The sequence below is a fragment of the Aedes albopictus genome, chromosome 2 (genome assembly GCF_035046485.1).
Source record: "Aedes albopictus strain Foshan chromosome 2, AalbF5, whole genome shotgun sequence".
NCBI classification, from domain to species: domain Eukaryota; kingdom Metazoa; phylum Arthropoda; class Insecta; order Diptera; family Culicidae; genus Aedes; species Aedes albopictus.
This window is the reverse complement of record NC_085137.1, coordinates 265493316-265507504: the sequence shown is the minus strand read 5'-3', so window position 1 is coordinate 265507504 and position 14189 is coordinate 265493316. Positions and strand designations below refer to the sequence as shown.

Genomic DNA, 14189 nt, shown 5'->3' with positions numbered 1-14189 from the left:
AGTAGGCAGGATAGTCCATCACCTTGTCGTAGTCCCCGTTGAGATTCAAATGAACTGGATGGTTCACCCGAAATCCTTACGCTGTTCTGCACACCGTCCATCGTTGCTCTTATCAGTCTAGTCAGCTTCCCGGGAAAGCTGTTCTCGTCCATAATTTTCCATAGCTCTGTGCGGTCGATACTGTCGTATGCCGCTTTGAAGTCGATGAACAGGTGATGCGTTGGGACCTGGTATTCACGGCATTTCTGGAGGATTTGCCGTACGGTGAAGATCTGGTCCGTTGTCGACCGGCCGTCGATGAAACCGGCTTGGTAACTTCCCTCGAACTCATTTACTTTAGGTGAAAGACGACGGAAGATGATCTGGGATAGCACTTTGTAGGCGGCATTCAAAATGGTGATCGCTCGAAAGTTCTCACACATTAACTTGTCGCCTTTCTTGTGGATGGGACAGATTATCCCTTCCTTCCACTCCTCCGGTAGCTGTTCGGTTTCCCAGATCTTGACTACTAACTGGTGCAGACAGGTGGCCAACTTTTCCGGGCCCATCTTGATGAGTTCCGCTGCGATACCGTCCTTACCAGCCGCTTTGTTGTTTTTGAGCTGGTGGATGGCATCCTTAACTTCCCTCAGCGTGTGAGTTGGTTCGTTCCCGTTCTCTGCTGCACCAACATAGTCATTTCCTCCGCTGCCTTGGTCCTCCGTGCCTACATTCTCTTCGCCATTCAGGTGCTCGTCGAAGTGCTGCTTCCACCTTTCGATCACCTCACGTTTGTCCGTCAGGAGGCTCCCGTCCTTATCCCTGCAGATTTCGGCTTGCGGCACGTAGCCTTTGCGGGATGCGTTGAGCTTCTGGTAGAACTTGCGTGTTTCCTGTGAACGGCACAGCAGTTCCATTTCCTCGCACTCCGCTTCTTCCAGGCGGCGCTTTTTCTCCCGGAAGAGACGGGTCTGCTGCTTCCGCTTCTGTCTGTATTGCTCCACATTCTGTCGGGTTCCATGCTGCAGCATTACCGCCCGCGCTGCATCCTTCTCCTCCAGAACCGCTCTGCACTCCTCGTCGAACCAATCGTTTCGTCGACTCCGTTCTACGTACCCGATAGTGCTCTCAGCTGCGTTGTTGATGGCTGCTTTGATTGTACTCCAGCAGTCCTGTAGAGGGGCCACATCGAGCACACCCTCGTCCGGCAACGCTGCCTCGAGATTCTGCGCGTATGCGGTGGCGACATTCGGTTGCTTCAGTCGCTCTAGATCGTACCGAAGCGGCCGCCGGTAATGTACGTTGTTAATAACGGAGAGTTTTGGGCGCAGTTTAACCATCACCAGGTAGTGATCGGAGTCGATATTAGCGCCACGATAGGTCCTGACGTCGATAATGTCGGAGAAGTGCCGTCCATCAATCAGAACGTGGTCGATTTGCGATTCCGTTTGTTGTGGTGATCTCCAGGTGCAACGATACGGGAGGCTGTGCTGGAAGAAGGTGCTACGAATGGCCATGTTCTTGGAGGCGGAGAAATCGATGAGGCGTAGGCCATTTTCGTTCGTCAGCTGGTGGGCGCTGAACTTTCCAATCGTCGGTCTGAATTCCTCCTCCTGGCCTACCTGAGCGTTTAGATCCCCTATGATGATCTTGACGTCGTGGTTTGGGCAGCGGTCGTACTCGCGTTCGAGCTGCGCGTAAAATGCGTCTTTGTCATCATCAGTGCTTCCGGAGTGAGGGCTGTGCACGTTTATTATGCTAATGTTGAAGAATCGGCCCTTGATCCTCAACCTGCACATTCTTTCGTCGATCGGCCACCAACCGATCACGCGCCTCTGCATGTCGTCCATCACTATAAAAGCTGTTCCCAGCTCACGTGTGTTGCCGCAACTCTGGTAGATGGTATGATTACCTCTAAACGTTCGCACCATAGATCCTGTCCAACACACCTCCTGCAGCGCTACGATTCCGAACCCGCGGTCCTTCAGTATATCGGCGAGTATGCGGGTGCTCCCGATGAAGTTGAGAGATCTGCAGTTCCACGTACCGAGCTTCCAATCGCAAGTCCCTTTTCGTCGCTGTGGTCGTCGCCATTGGTATCGGTTCGCATTCTTCTCTTGTTGATTTTCCGGTGCTAGTCTTTTTAACGGCTGGCTCGCAGGGCCTGACACCAACCCACTAACCCAGGGAGCTGGGCTTACCTTCCCGGAAGCTACGGGTTCTGCATTGGCATTTCCTCCAACTACAGTGCTAAATAGCTAGGCTCGAGCGCCAGTCTTCGCCGGGGGTGGTGTTTTTAATGGGCGCCCAGGAGATAATATTTTACCTGAGCTTCCACCCCCACGCTAATGGATATCCAAAGCACTACAGGTTTTGTCTGTCCAAAACGGCGTTCTGCCCCAGTGTGCGTGGCAAGAGACCACATTGCCCGCATCGTTGTGCTCGCGTCCGTCATCATTTCGAGTTCGGGAAAGGAAAAAAAACAATTCGTGTGCAATCCCGTCGCATAATCCAAGTGATTGTTATTCAGATCGTCGGGTATTCAGACACAAAAAAAACAAAAGGTACATTATTACAACTAAAATTAACAGAAAATACGCTTAAAGCTACGCTTATTTACTAAACGTGGCACATTAAAATCAAATACAAAATAACAAGTATTGAACAAACCACGGTGAGTCTAAAACCGTTGTTGCCGGAATCGGCGACAATACGGTAGACAAAGGTTCCGCAAATTTCAACAATCCTTTATTGGGTTGGGATACGTTAAATTTTCCCTGTGGGTAGTATATACATTAGTTAAATTAATACATCAATCACAATTCCCAAGTTGAACTAATTTGTCTTGTCTTGTCTACTCACGTTTAGTGTTTGTCCTAGTTTTCCGTTGACTCCGGAATGTGATACCGTACGGTATATTGATATGGCCTGCTTATTGTTTGTGGTTACAATTTAAGTTTTCAGTGCTATGGTACAATTTACCTCTAACTCGTTACCAGCTATCCGAAATTCCACTTGGACCTAGATCTACACCGTACGCTGCAAAATATCTGTGATTTTAGTTAGGGAATATGTAATTACACATTAGGCATTACAATTACGACTGTCGTTTACCAATCCAATTTACCTTCAATTTGAGCACACAACTTCTGCACAGTATGCTCCACTCTGATAATGCTAGGTACTTATCACTATGTACTACAAATTGGTGTTTAGTTCACTTGCTAATAACTAAATAGTAGCATATATTATTTAGAGGAATTCAACAGTCTGCTAATTTTCTTCTGATCGTATGTTTTTATCATTTTTGTTTTGCTCGCTGGCTACGCACTAACAGTTTACACACTCGTTTTGTCAGTGGCGGCGAATACTTGTGGGGGCTAATGTAGGTGCGTTCGCAGATTGCGGAACAGTCCCCTCCAGTACACAGGGTCCAGTTTCCTGCGTACTCGCCGTTGCACCGACATCCAATACCGCGAGTTTCACCGCCGGCCGTTCGTAGATATTCGACTGGGCTCGCACCGTTGCACTGCGCACCTTTTCATTTTTTAAATTAACATCCACGACTCTACCCTTTGGCCACGAATTCCTTGGAAGGTCGGGATCGACAATTATCACTACGTCCCCAATCTGAATTGGTTTAACTGGATAGTGCCATTTGGTCCTGCGGGTGATCGAGGGCAGATATTCACGAAGCCATCTTTTCCAAAACATATTGGCATATATCTGCGAGGTTTTCCAACTGTTGATCAGCGTAGCGGGGCTATCGTCATATGGGACTAATGGTTTTGTACCACCTGAAGAGCCCAATAAAAAATGGTTAGGCGTTAGTGCCTCGCTCTCAGAGTATTCGATAGGAACATAGGTGAGGGGGCGTGAGTTGATGATGTTTTCAGCTTCACACAAACCATTTCGAAGAACTTCATCGGTAGGCGTTCTTGGTAGTTGTAGGTTGTTAAGGATCTTCTTCACCGATTGTACTAATCTCTCCCAGCTTCCTCCCATATGCGGACTGCTTGGGGGCTGTCCATAAACCACGTGGTCATGGGGGGGGGGGTTTCGGCCAATGACCATTTTGTATGGAAGAAAAAAAAAATTGTATGGACAAATGACCACGCGGGGGGGGGGGGGGGGTTGAGAAGTCCCAAAAAAATGACCACGTGGTTTATGGACAGCCCCTTGGGGGTAGGAAGGTCCATTTGGTACCCGGTGTCGCAAACTCCTGCATGAACTTATTTCTGTCGAGGGACTGGAGGGCTACATTTAATTCACGGTTGGCTCCAACAAAGTTTGTACCCCTATCGCTGTACAACTCCAAGGGTGTACCACGTCTGGCCATGAAGTTCCCCATCGCCATTATGCAGGAGCTAGTATTGAGTGAATGAGCAATTTCGATATGAACGGCACGTACAACCAGACAAGTGATTAGCACTCCCCACCTTTTCTCGGTCCGCCGTCCGACGATGACATGCATTGGTCCGAAGAAATGAATTCCAACATAAGAAAATGGTCGCGAGTAAGCTGCTAGGCGAGCTGGCGGAAGGTCGGCCATAACGGGGGGTTGCGGTCGAGCTCTGGCGTTCTTACAGTACTGACACTGCTGACGAACTTTGTTACAGACTCTTCGCAACTGTAGAATCCAGTATCTTTGTCGTAGTTCGTTGATGACTGTTTCGTAGTTAATATGGTGGTATCGTTCGTGGATAGATTGCACGATTAGTATCGTGACTGGATGCTTCTTCGGCAACAAAATGTTATGGACAGCGTCTTCGTTGATGAATGAGCATCCGGTTGTTCTTCCGCTTGTGCGCATCACGCCATGATCATCCAAGAATGGAGAGAGCTTGTACAGCGGGCTGCTCTTGGGGATTGGAACCACGTATTTCTCATCTCTATTCCTGGCGAGCTTGAGTAACGAAATCTCCTCGGCAAACGCTTCCAGTTGAGCTTGTCGGTATATATAACGTTCAGCTTCGATCAGTTCCGGCTGATTGAGAATTCCGGTGGTTTGTCCACCGTGTTTGGCTTATATGTTCCTGATGAAACGAAGGACATATGCGACAACTTGAAGCAGCTTCCGCCAATCCGAATAGTTTGAAAAGTTCAAAACCGGTTCCACGACTACGTGAATGTAGATTGAAGTTTTCATTTCGTTTGTCGTCGTTTCGTTGCTTGCCGGTTGAACGGGCCATTGAGTATGATGTCGCCACAGGAAGTCTGGTCCCTTAAACCACCTACTGGAGGGGGACAGGTCGGGAATCTTCTGCCACTTCGTGCCTTCGTCAGCCACGTTCTCCTTAGTTGGGATCCAGAACCACTCCAACTGTTCGGTTTTTTCTAGTATCTCACCTACTCTGGCACCAACGAACTTGCTATATCTCCTATGGTCCGAGCGTAGCCAGCATAAGACGTCTCTAGAGTCGGTCCAGAAAAACCGTTTCTTAATCGGGATCCGATGGGTTTCTTCAACATCCTTCGCGAACCGTGTGCCGATCACCGCGGCTTGAAGCTCCAACCGAGGTATCGATACGTACTTTAGAGGAGCTACACGGGTTTTGGCTGTAACAAAGGCACATTCTACCGTTTCACGTTCTTCGAAGCGGAAATAAACGACTGCTGCGTATCCGTTCTCACTCGCATCGACGAAAACGTGCAGCTGAACATCGTTGCTTTCCACTGACGATGAAGTCATGGACCGATAACAACGAGGTACTGATACTGTCTGTACATTGTTCAGGACGCCAAGCCATGTTCTCCACTTCTCTAGCTGTTGATCGGATATTGGCTCATTCCATCCTATGTTGGACCGCCAAATATCTTGGAGCAAAACCTTCAGGTACATCAGCATGTTGGCGAGCAGTCCCAGCGGATCGTACACTGACATGAGAATCCTCAACACTTCACGTTTCGTGGAAACTTGCTCTCCTGACAACAGCTCCTCCGGGCATCGTTTTGGGGTCCTAAAGGTGAACGTGTCGTCGATGGTGTTCCACCACATTCCCAAGACTTTCTCGGTAGAGAGTTCTCCATCCTTATTCAGATCCTTTTGGGTTACTCTCTCTTCACCCATAGACTCCACTACCTTCATGGAGTTCGACAGCCATCCTCGAATTTCAAATCCACCTTCTGCATGTATGTGATGTACATCCTGTGCGAGTTTCACAGCTTCCGCTTCTGTTTCGACGCTGCAAAGCATATCGTCCACGTACGTTCCATCGACTATCGCCACAACCGAATCTGGAAATTGATTTCTGAATCGTTCTGCATTAAGGTTCTTAACGTACTGTGCGCTGCTAAGGGAACAACATGCACCGAACGTCATGACCTCCATTACGTACGTTGAAGGTGTTTTCTCAGGAACGCCATCATTCCACAGGAACCGTTGACAGTGCTGATCCTCCGCGTTAATCCTGACTTGGTGAAACATTTCACGAATATCTCCCGTTACCGCCGTACGAAACTCCCGAAATCTTTGAAGAACATGTTGTAATGGCGTGACTTGATCAGGACCTTTCAGCAGAAATGTGTTGAGCGATACCTTTCCTACTTTAGCGGCGGCATCCCAAACGATACGCAACTTGCCGGGTTTGTTCGGGTTAACGACCGGAAAAATTGGTAGATACCACGATTGCCCGTTGTGCTTTGCTTCCTCCTCCGCCGATAACTTGCGAATGTAGCCTTTCGCTCGATAATCCAAGATTTTCTCCTGCAGATCCTTTGCTAACTTTGGTTCGCGAGCCATGCGCTTGCTTAAGCAGTCATGACGCTTCAATGCCATGGCTTTACTCTCTGGCATTCGAGCTTCATCGTAGCGCCATAGTAGGCAGGTCTCGTATTTTCCATCCCGTATGATCGTCTTTGTTCTCAATAACTTCGTCGCTCGTTCATCATCCTTCGACATTAATGGCTTCATGGTGAGTTGAATCCCGAGGTTATCCATGGAGAAGTAGTTCTTGACAGCTGAATGCAGTCCCTCACATTGGCAGATATGGTACCCGTACGAAACATCCTTCTTCGCTGTTGAGTGTTCCGGCGACGTTGAACACGGACCGTAGACTATCCAACCCAGTCGTGTTAAAACCGCTGTTGGCTGGTTTTCACTGCCCTCCTTAGAGTCGAGCGGGTACTCGAGTCGGCTACTGTCAATTCCCAATAATATTCTTGGTTTCACGTCGACGTAAGACTCGATTGGCAAATCCGACAAATGCTGAAACTGCTTCGCTAGATCCGATACCGACATAGTCAGCTCAGGAAGGTCCAGGCTTCGTACTGTGTGTATTTCCGATAGTTGAAAACGTTGTCCTGGGTTCTGAGCACCAGAAATCTCAGTCGAGAATACGATCGAATCCTTTTCGTGCCGTCCTTGTCCGCCAGTCCACGAGATGCACAACGGAGACCTTTCACCATTCAAGTTTAGCTCCTCCCACAAACTGTGTTCCATCAGCGTTGAGGTTGATCCTGCGTCTAGGAAAGCATACGTAGTGATGGCTTTTTCTCTGCCATACACAGTTACTCGCACGTACTTCAACAGAACTCTGCCGAACGAACTGTAGTGTGCGTTCACTGAGGCATCTCGTATGGAAATGGATTCTTGTGCTGGCGATGGAATATTGTGCTTATTGTCATCATGTAATAACTGATGATGCAGAAAACTACACCCGTTCTGATTGCAAGGAACCTTTTTATCGCAGGCTTTAAAGTGTTTAGTAAGACACTTTCGGCAAATTTTCTTCTCATTCACCAGCGCCCATAGTCCATTCGGTGACAACTTCAGGAAGGTGCTGCACTTGTCTAGGGAACTGCAGTCTTTTCCACAGGCTAAGCAGTCTTTAAATTCCGCCGGTTCCGGTGCGTATGTGGAATGAGCGTGAATGAAGACTTCATCTCTCCGGGCCTTTCTATCCGGTTTATGCTCGGGTTTGGTCCACGCTGCTGGTCGTATAACTTGACACAAAGCTTCAACCATCTCGCCGAGCCAGTTGTTAAAATGAAGCAGCGTCACAGCTCCAAGTTCCTTGCGATAGAATGCCCATTTAATCTTTAACGGCGACGGCAAGGCATCCACAAGCTCTTGCAATAAGGCGACGTTGTACATACGTTCATCCATCTGGCACACTTGTATTGTTGCACATAAGTTCTGCACCGCAACTCCAAAGTCGACGATTGTCTCCATTTTTTCAGCTTTCGGTGGCTGCATCTCGCGAATCCTTCGTACCATTGTTTCTACGATGGACTCCGGGTTGCCGAACAGTGTTTTCAATCTATTTATTATCACCGTAACGTTATCCGGATGTAGTAACAGGCTCTTGACGGCGTTGAGTGCTCTGTCGTACAAACTCCGCTCCAGACGATCAAGGAGTTCGTCGTTCCGGAAGGCACACATCCTGGAGGTGCGCTCGTACGCCGCAATAAATCGTGGCCAATCCTCAGGATCTCCGCCGAACCTTGGCAAGTCCTTCACCGTCTGTCTTGCTGCTAGATGAGCACTGCTGAGAGGAATGGGATCACCACCCAACTGTTGTAGAAACGAAGGATTTTGTCGCGGAGTCGATGTTATCAACGGTTGCTGACCGATACCTTGTGAGGTAGTCGTGTTCTGAGCGGCCAAATGCGGATAATTCGCTGTCGGATAAGCTGTTGACATTATTGGATGCTGCGACGCATCCGTATAAACAGGAGCATGTGGCACTCCGGCCGCCGGTATTGCATATCCACCGAATTGGTAGCTTACTGGAACCCCCTGGACGTTTTCACCAGATCGCAAGCGCTCTACGTGCTCTCCAGGAGCGTGAACCATACCTATCTGCTGCGAAGTGACGTGTTGCTGACGCGGAAACGATTCTACAGCGGGATGTTGACGAATGGATGTTGTGAATGGTGTGCAAGGCTGGATCGATGATGCAACTGTTTTCCGCAGAATTTCGTCATATATTGGCAATGGCGTCTCGTCTAGGTAGTTACCGGCTCCTCGTCCCATGTTGTCCGTTTTTTCCAGCCACTCGATGATCTTTCCCAGACTTGCGACCGATTCTTCCACAGAGTCACTTGCCTCCAACATTTCGCGCTCCAGTGCAAGTCGCTCTTCTAGCTGCTTCTTTTCCAACGCCTGTCGAGCTTCTAAGGCCCTCGCTTCCAGTTCTCGCAGTTTTGCTGATCGCCTCGACGACCTCGAAGATGCTTTATCGGTTTTGCTTGTCTTCAGATTGTTGTCGGTCGAATTTTCCAACGGTTCTGTGTTACGTTGTTCGTCCGGTTTGGATCCTCCTGATGTAGGCTTCTCCACGACCTTAACCTGTTGCCGGTGTTGTTTCGGAATCGCGCCGGATGACTTCGGAGGTACTTCAAGTCCAGCCATAACTGCTTCCGTCAGCGTACTCGGCTGCTGCAACTGCAACTCCCCTAGCTGCATTCGGACGATCTGCTCCCGTTTTCGCTGCTGCACTTCTGTTTGCCGCTGCTCAAACCTCTGCCGTTCTTCCATCTGCTCTAGACGTTTCTGTTGCTCCAATTGCCACTGCCTCTGATGCTGCTCAAAACGCTCCAACTGCTCACTCAAGGCCCGCCTCTGCTTCTCCAGTACTGTTCTCACACATCCATTGCAACTCCAGTCACGGCTCCGGATGCTGTCGTTCACGTTTACACAGTCATAATGAAACCAAATGTCACACTCATCACATTGCACCATCCGACTATTATCGACACGACGACACGTACCGCAACTCTCCCCCTCACCGCCAGGAGAATCATCCTTATTACGCGTATGTTCTCCGGCACCCGCTACGCTTCTACTTGACATTCCGGAAAAGTTAAACGGAAAATTTAATTTGTTGCCGGAATCGGCGACAATACGGTAGACAAAGGTTCCGCAAATTTCAACAATCCTTTATTGGGTTGGGATACGTTAAATTTTCCCTGTGGGTAGTATATACATTAGTTAAATTAATACATCAATCACAATTCCCAAGTTGAACTAATTTGTCTTGTCTTGTCTACTCACGTTTAGTGTTTGTCCTAGTTTTCCGTTGACTCCGGAATGTGATACCGTACGGTATATTGATATGGCCTGCTTATTGTTTGTGGTTACAATTTAAGTTTTCAGTGCTACATATGGTACAATTTACCTCTAACTCGTTACCAGCTATCCGAAATTCCACTTGGACCTAGATCTACACCGTACGCTGCAAATTATCTGTGATTTTAGTTAGGGAATATGTAATTACACATTAGGCATTACAATCACGACTGTCGTTTACCAATCCAATTTACCTTCAATTTGAGCACACAACTTCTGCACAGTATGCTCCACTCTGATAATGCTAGGTACTTATCACTATGTACTACAAATTGGTGTTTAGTTCACTTGCTAATAACTAAATAGTAGCATATATTATTTAGAGCAATTCAACAGTCTGCTAATTTTCTTCTGATCGTATGTTTTTATCATTTTTGTTTTGCTCGCTGGCTACGCACTAACAGTTTACACACTCGTTTTGTCAGTGGCGGCGAATACTTGTGGGAGCTAATGTAGGTGCGTTCGCAGATTGCGGAACAACCGTTATTAACAAAAAAAAGCACCCATCTTAGCGGTACCCACCGTTCGAAAGATATAGTATCCAGGTATCATCTCTGAAATTTTGGAAATGTTTCATCGAGGGAATTGATAGTTTGAGCGATTTGAAATTTTAGGGTGATTTTCAAAGAAATTCTCTTTGAATTATTAATATTCAATCTCGTATTCAATCGTGGTTGTATCACGATCGTGGCCATTAATCTGTCCTTCCTAAATTTAGAATTCTACATTCGAAAAGTATGGTATTCGTGTATTCTTACTGAATATTTGAGAACAGTTTATCTACGAAATCAAAAGTTATCGTGAATTGAATTTATAATCCAAATCCATGGTATTTATAACAATTAAACAGTTACTATTTACTACAAATAACCAAAACCAATTCAAATGCCCGCTTTTGTAGTTAATCACAGCATTCAATAGCTGGTTGAAATAGGATTTTGATGTCTGTAGCGTACGATATCTCTTTCATATTTCTGAAAAAATGCTGGGAATGCTCTCAGTAGCTTTCTCTTCGAACAGTGATTATCTAGTATGTTTCATCTCAGACCAGCAGCTGGAACTGCAAAATATGAAACATTGAGAAATTCGGCAAATTAAGGGTCTCCCATATAGTTGCAAACCTAGTCTTCAACGTGTATGGATCAAATTTATCTATGAAACACGCTCTGTAGATGTCTTTGCAGAGCAGCGCCGAAATTTATTCTATTCTAATTGTACTTAATCTAACTGGTTGCCGTTGCGCTGCTTTTACTTTCTATCCTATCATGGTAGAATGATGAGCACAAGGATGTTGATGTTTGGCTGTTGGTTGTTCCTTTTTCCAGTCCTATTGGGCGTCCATTATGAGTTGCCGGTTCGCCGATGTCCAAGTATCCGGGTTCGTTTGAGCCATGGGCTCAGAAGAGGGTCATTGTCAGCTGCTCTCAGGGGAAAACAGCAACTGACGAAAGTGCCGGGGCTGGGATCGAACCCATGACCATCTATTTATGAAGCAAACTTATGACCAACTGCGCCACGGGCCTCGGCTCACCTCTTGTTTATGCCCGTAAAATTTTATCTGATTCTAAGAGGGTGCTGCCAAACGGCTGGTCGAGTTGGCGCGAAATTCGTCTTATTCAATTAATTTTATGACATGTTCTAACGGGATCGGAGTATATTTTGGTTTTCAATTCAAAAACTCGTTTGGTTTTTCACATTGCATTTTTTGGTGTGGAAGAAACGGTTCAACCATAGGCACTTTCACAGGGGTCTCACACATGCCACTAGACGTTAAAAAGATTGCTACCCTCGATCAAAATTAAATAAAAGAAGACACATAATTAACAAGATGATCAAAGATGTTTTACATCTCCTTTGCTATAATAAAGTTACATTTTTTCTATTAAACTATATAGTTTGTTGCTGATTGGAATTCATATTGAGTTGAATAAAATGCTTACACTTTTATTTGCATTAGATGGGCCACTAAAAACTATAAAATCAACTATCAATTTAAAACCTTCTAACATAAACTGAATCATAATTACATTCTACTGCTGTTTTTTTTCTCAATAGTTATTATTAAACATTTTCGTGAAATTTATTTTGTGCTTACCTTTGACATCGCATGACTTCTTAAATATTAAAATAATCCCTTAAAAATCGAGGGGTTCTGCTATACGATATTTATATTTTGTGTAACTTCTGCATGCATTTGTATCCTGTTTAATATTTTTTCTTTTTAAATTAAATGTTTGCCAAACAAAATGTAATGGCATATCCTTGAAAAAAAGAAAACATGTGTTTTTGAACTCAGTACTAATATTTTTTTTTTCAACTGCATCGTAGGAATGGAATGACTATAGCTTAAGGTGGAATGAGTCTGAATACGGCGGAGTAAGAGATCTAAGAATAACTCCAAACAAGCTATGGAAACCGGATGTGTTGATGTACAACAGGTAAGTGTGTGTTTTATAAAGTACCGTCGTTGGCGGTCACAATGGGTCAGAGGGGCGAGACTGGGTCAAAACATTTTCGGAAATATCTCATCAAATCCTCGTAGTTGCCACCAATTTCTGTTTAGGCTCCAAAAGCATAGTTAATTTTTGATAAATCATCTAAAAAAGCTTGTTCCGTATACGGAAGAATAAGATCCTTTCTTAATGTTTCGCAAGAGTTTTACTATTTCACACCTCCAGTTCGTGCGGGTTGTGGGGACGCAGAGGTGCTCTCGGTCTCTAGTAGCAACAAACAATATACTCTAACATTCCTTTCCCTTCCCAGCTGACTATAAGGAATTGGCCGGCGCTGTTATTGATCAAAGCTACAATTGAACTTTGAGAATAAGTGGAATGTTTCAGTCCCTTATTCAGTTGGATCTCAATTGGTACCAGTTCGGATCAATCACGGAGGAGCAACTATTGACATGTATAGTCAGAATTGATCGTTCAAATATACGATTTTGTTTTTTTTTTTGACTGCAAGTCATTAAACGTGGAAATATTTTTTAAGCAATAAAAAATAGCACCGAGCTACACACAACCCAGTCATGCTATTCCGAACAGTCAACCATTCCATCCAGCGCAGCAGGTAGCGATCTCTATCTCCTGGAATGTTGTTGTAACAGTCAGTCTCCGTTCGCCAGACTTCTTGGATTAAGATTTTCCCATAGATGACAAAGGACGCCACCAAACCCAGATAATCGTAGAGGCACGGTGTGTATATGGTAAAGGTTTATCACAAAAAATAGGCATCGCCAAATTCGCCAGCATTCGAAAATATAGACTTTTAGCTTTCATTTAACGTGTTCCCCAAAAAAAAAAACCACCGAGGGACCCCGAACAACTTTTTCACATGAAAAAAGGGAATTTTAATTGAAATTGTTATGGCTGTTCCTAATGCTGCTATTTAAAAATCGCAGCATAAGGGTAAGAAAAAGCCGATTATGTTTCAAATAAACTATGTGGAGCGGACCTGGTGTGATGGTTAGAACACTTGACTATCACGCTGAGGACCTGGGATCGAATCCCACTCCCGACAAACTCGCAAAACGTGAGTTCTTCCTTCGGGGTCCCGAGATGAACTAGCCTAGGCCTAAAAATCTCGTTAATACAGATAAAAAAAATATCTTTAAAAACGGCTACGCAGTCTGGAATTAACAAACGATGTTTATTGCTTGCCCAACGTTTCGACACAAGATTAGTGTCTTCTTCAGGGAGAAACTAATGTGGTCGTTTTTGTCTTAATTTCCGTCTAACTGCAACTGTAACGTGCAACTGCGGACAGTTGAAACGATACAGTCGAGCCTCCAGTAGAGTTTCAAATAAAATTGAAACAAATCAGTATTATACAAGGAAAACACAGCCTACTTAGATTTGTACCTTCTTTGATTTAAGATTAGTAGAAATAGAATAAGTGGTAACATCTGATACAATAAACCCGTATAATGATCGGTAAAGTCTAAAGACATATCCTTACTCATCTCCAATGAAACAGTAAGCGTAGCTTTTTTGTCAGCATTTCGTAGCTAGAAAGAAACGTTAAATCAAATGTAGTCTTTCAGACAAAATTTCTTCAATATTCAAGACTTGTAAAATAAGTGTACTAAACTGAGCGATTATTTTTCAAGTCCATAGCTAGTTTGAGGACTTTGCGTTTC

General features: G+C 45.4%; 1 protein-coding gene across 9 annotated transcripts in view; it reads left to right on the top strand.

Moving 5' to 3' along the window:
• The window catches only part of LOC109407097 (neuronal acetylcholine receptor subunit alpha-7), a 349591-nt gene that overhangs the window by 140126 nt on the left and 195276 nt on the right, over window positions 1-14189 (top strand). For all 9 annotated transcript variants that reach the window (XM_062851756.1, XM_062851750.1, XM_062851749.1 and 6 more), the window contains one exon: window positions 12380-12489. In XM_062851756.1, coding sequence (XP_062707740.1) covers window positions 12380-12489 — 110 coding nt within the window. The remainder of the gene's footprint in view (window positions 1-12379; window positions 12490-14189) is intronic.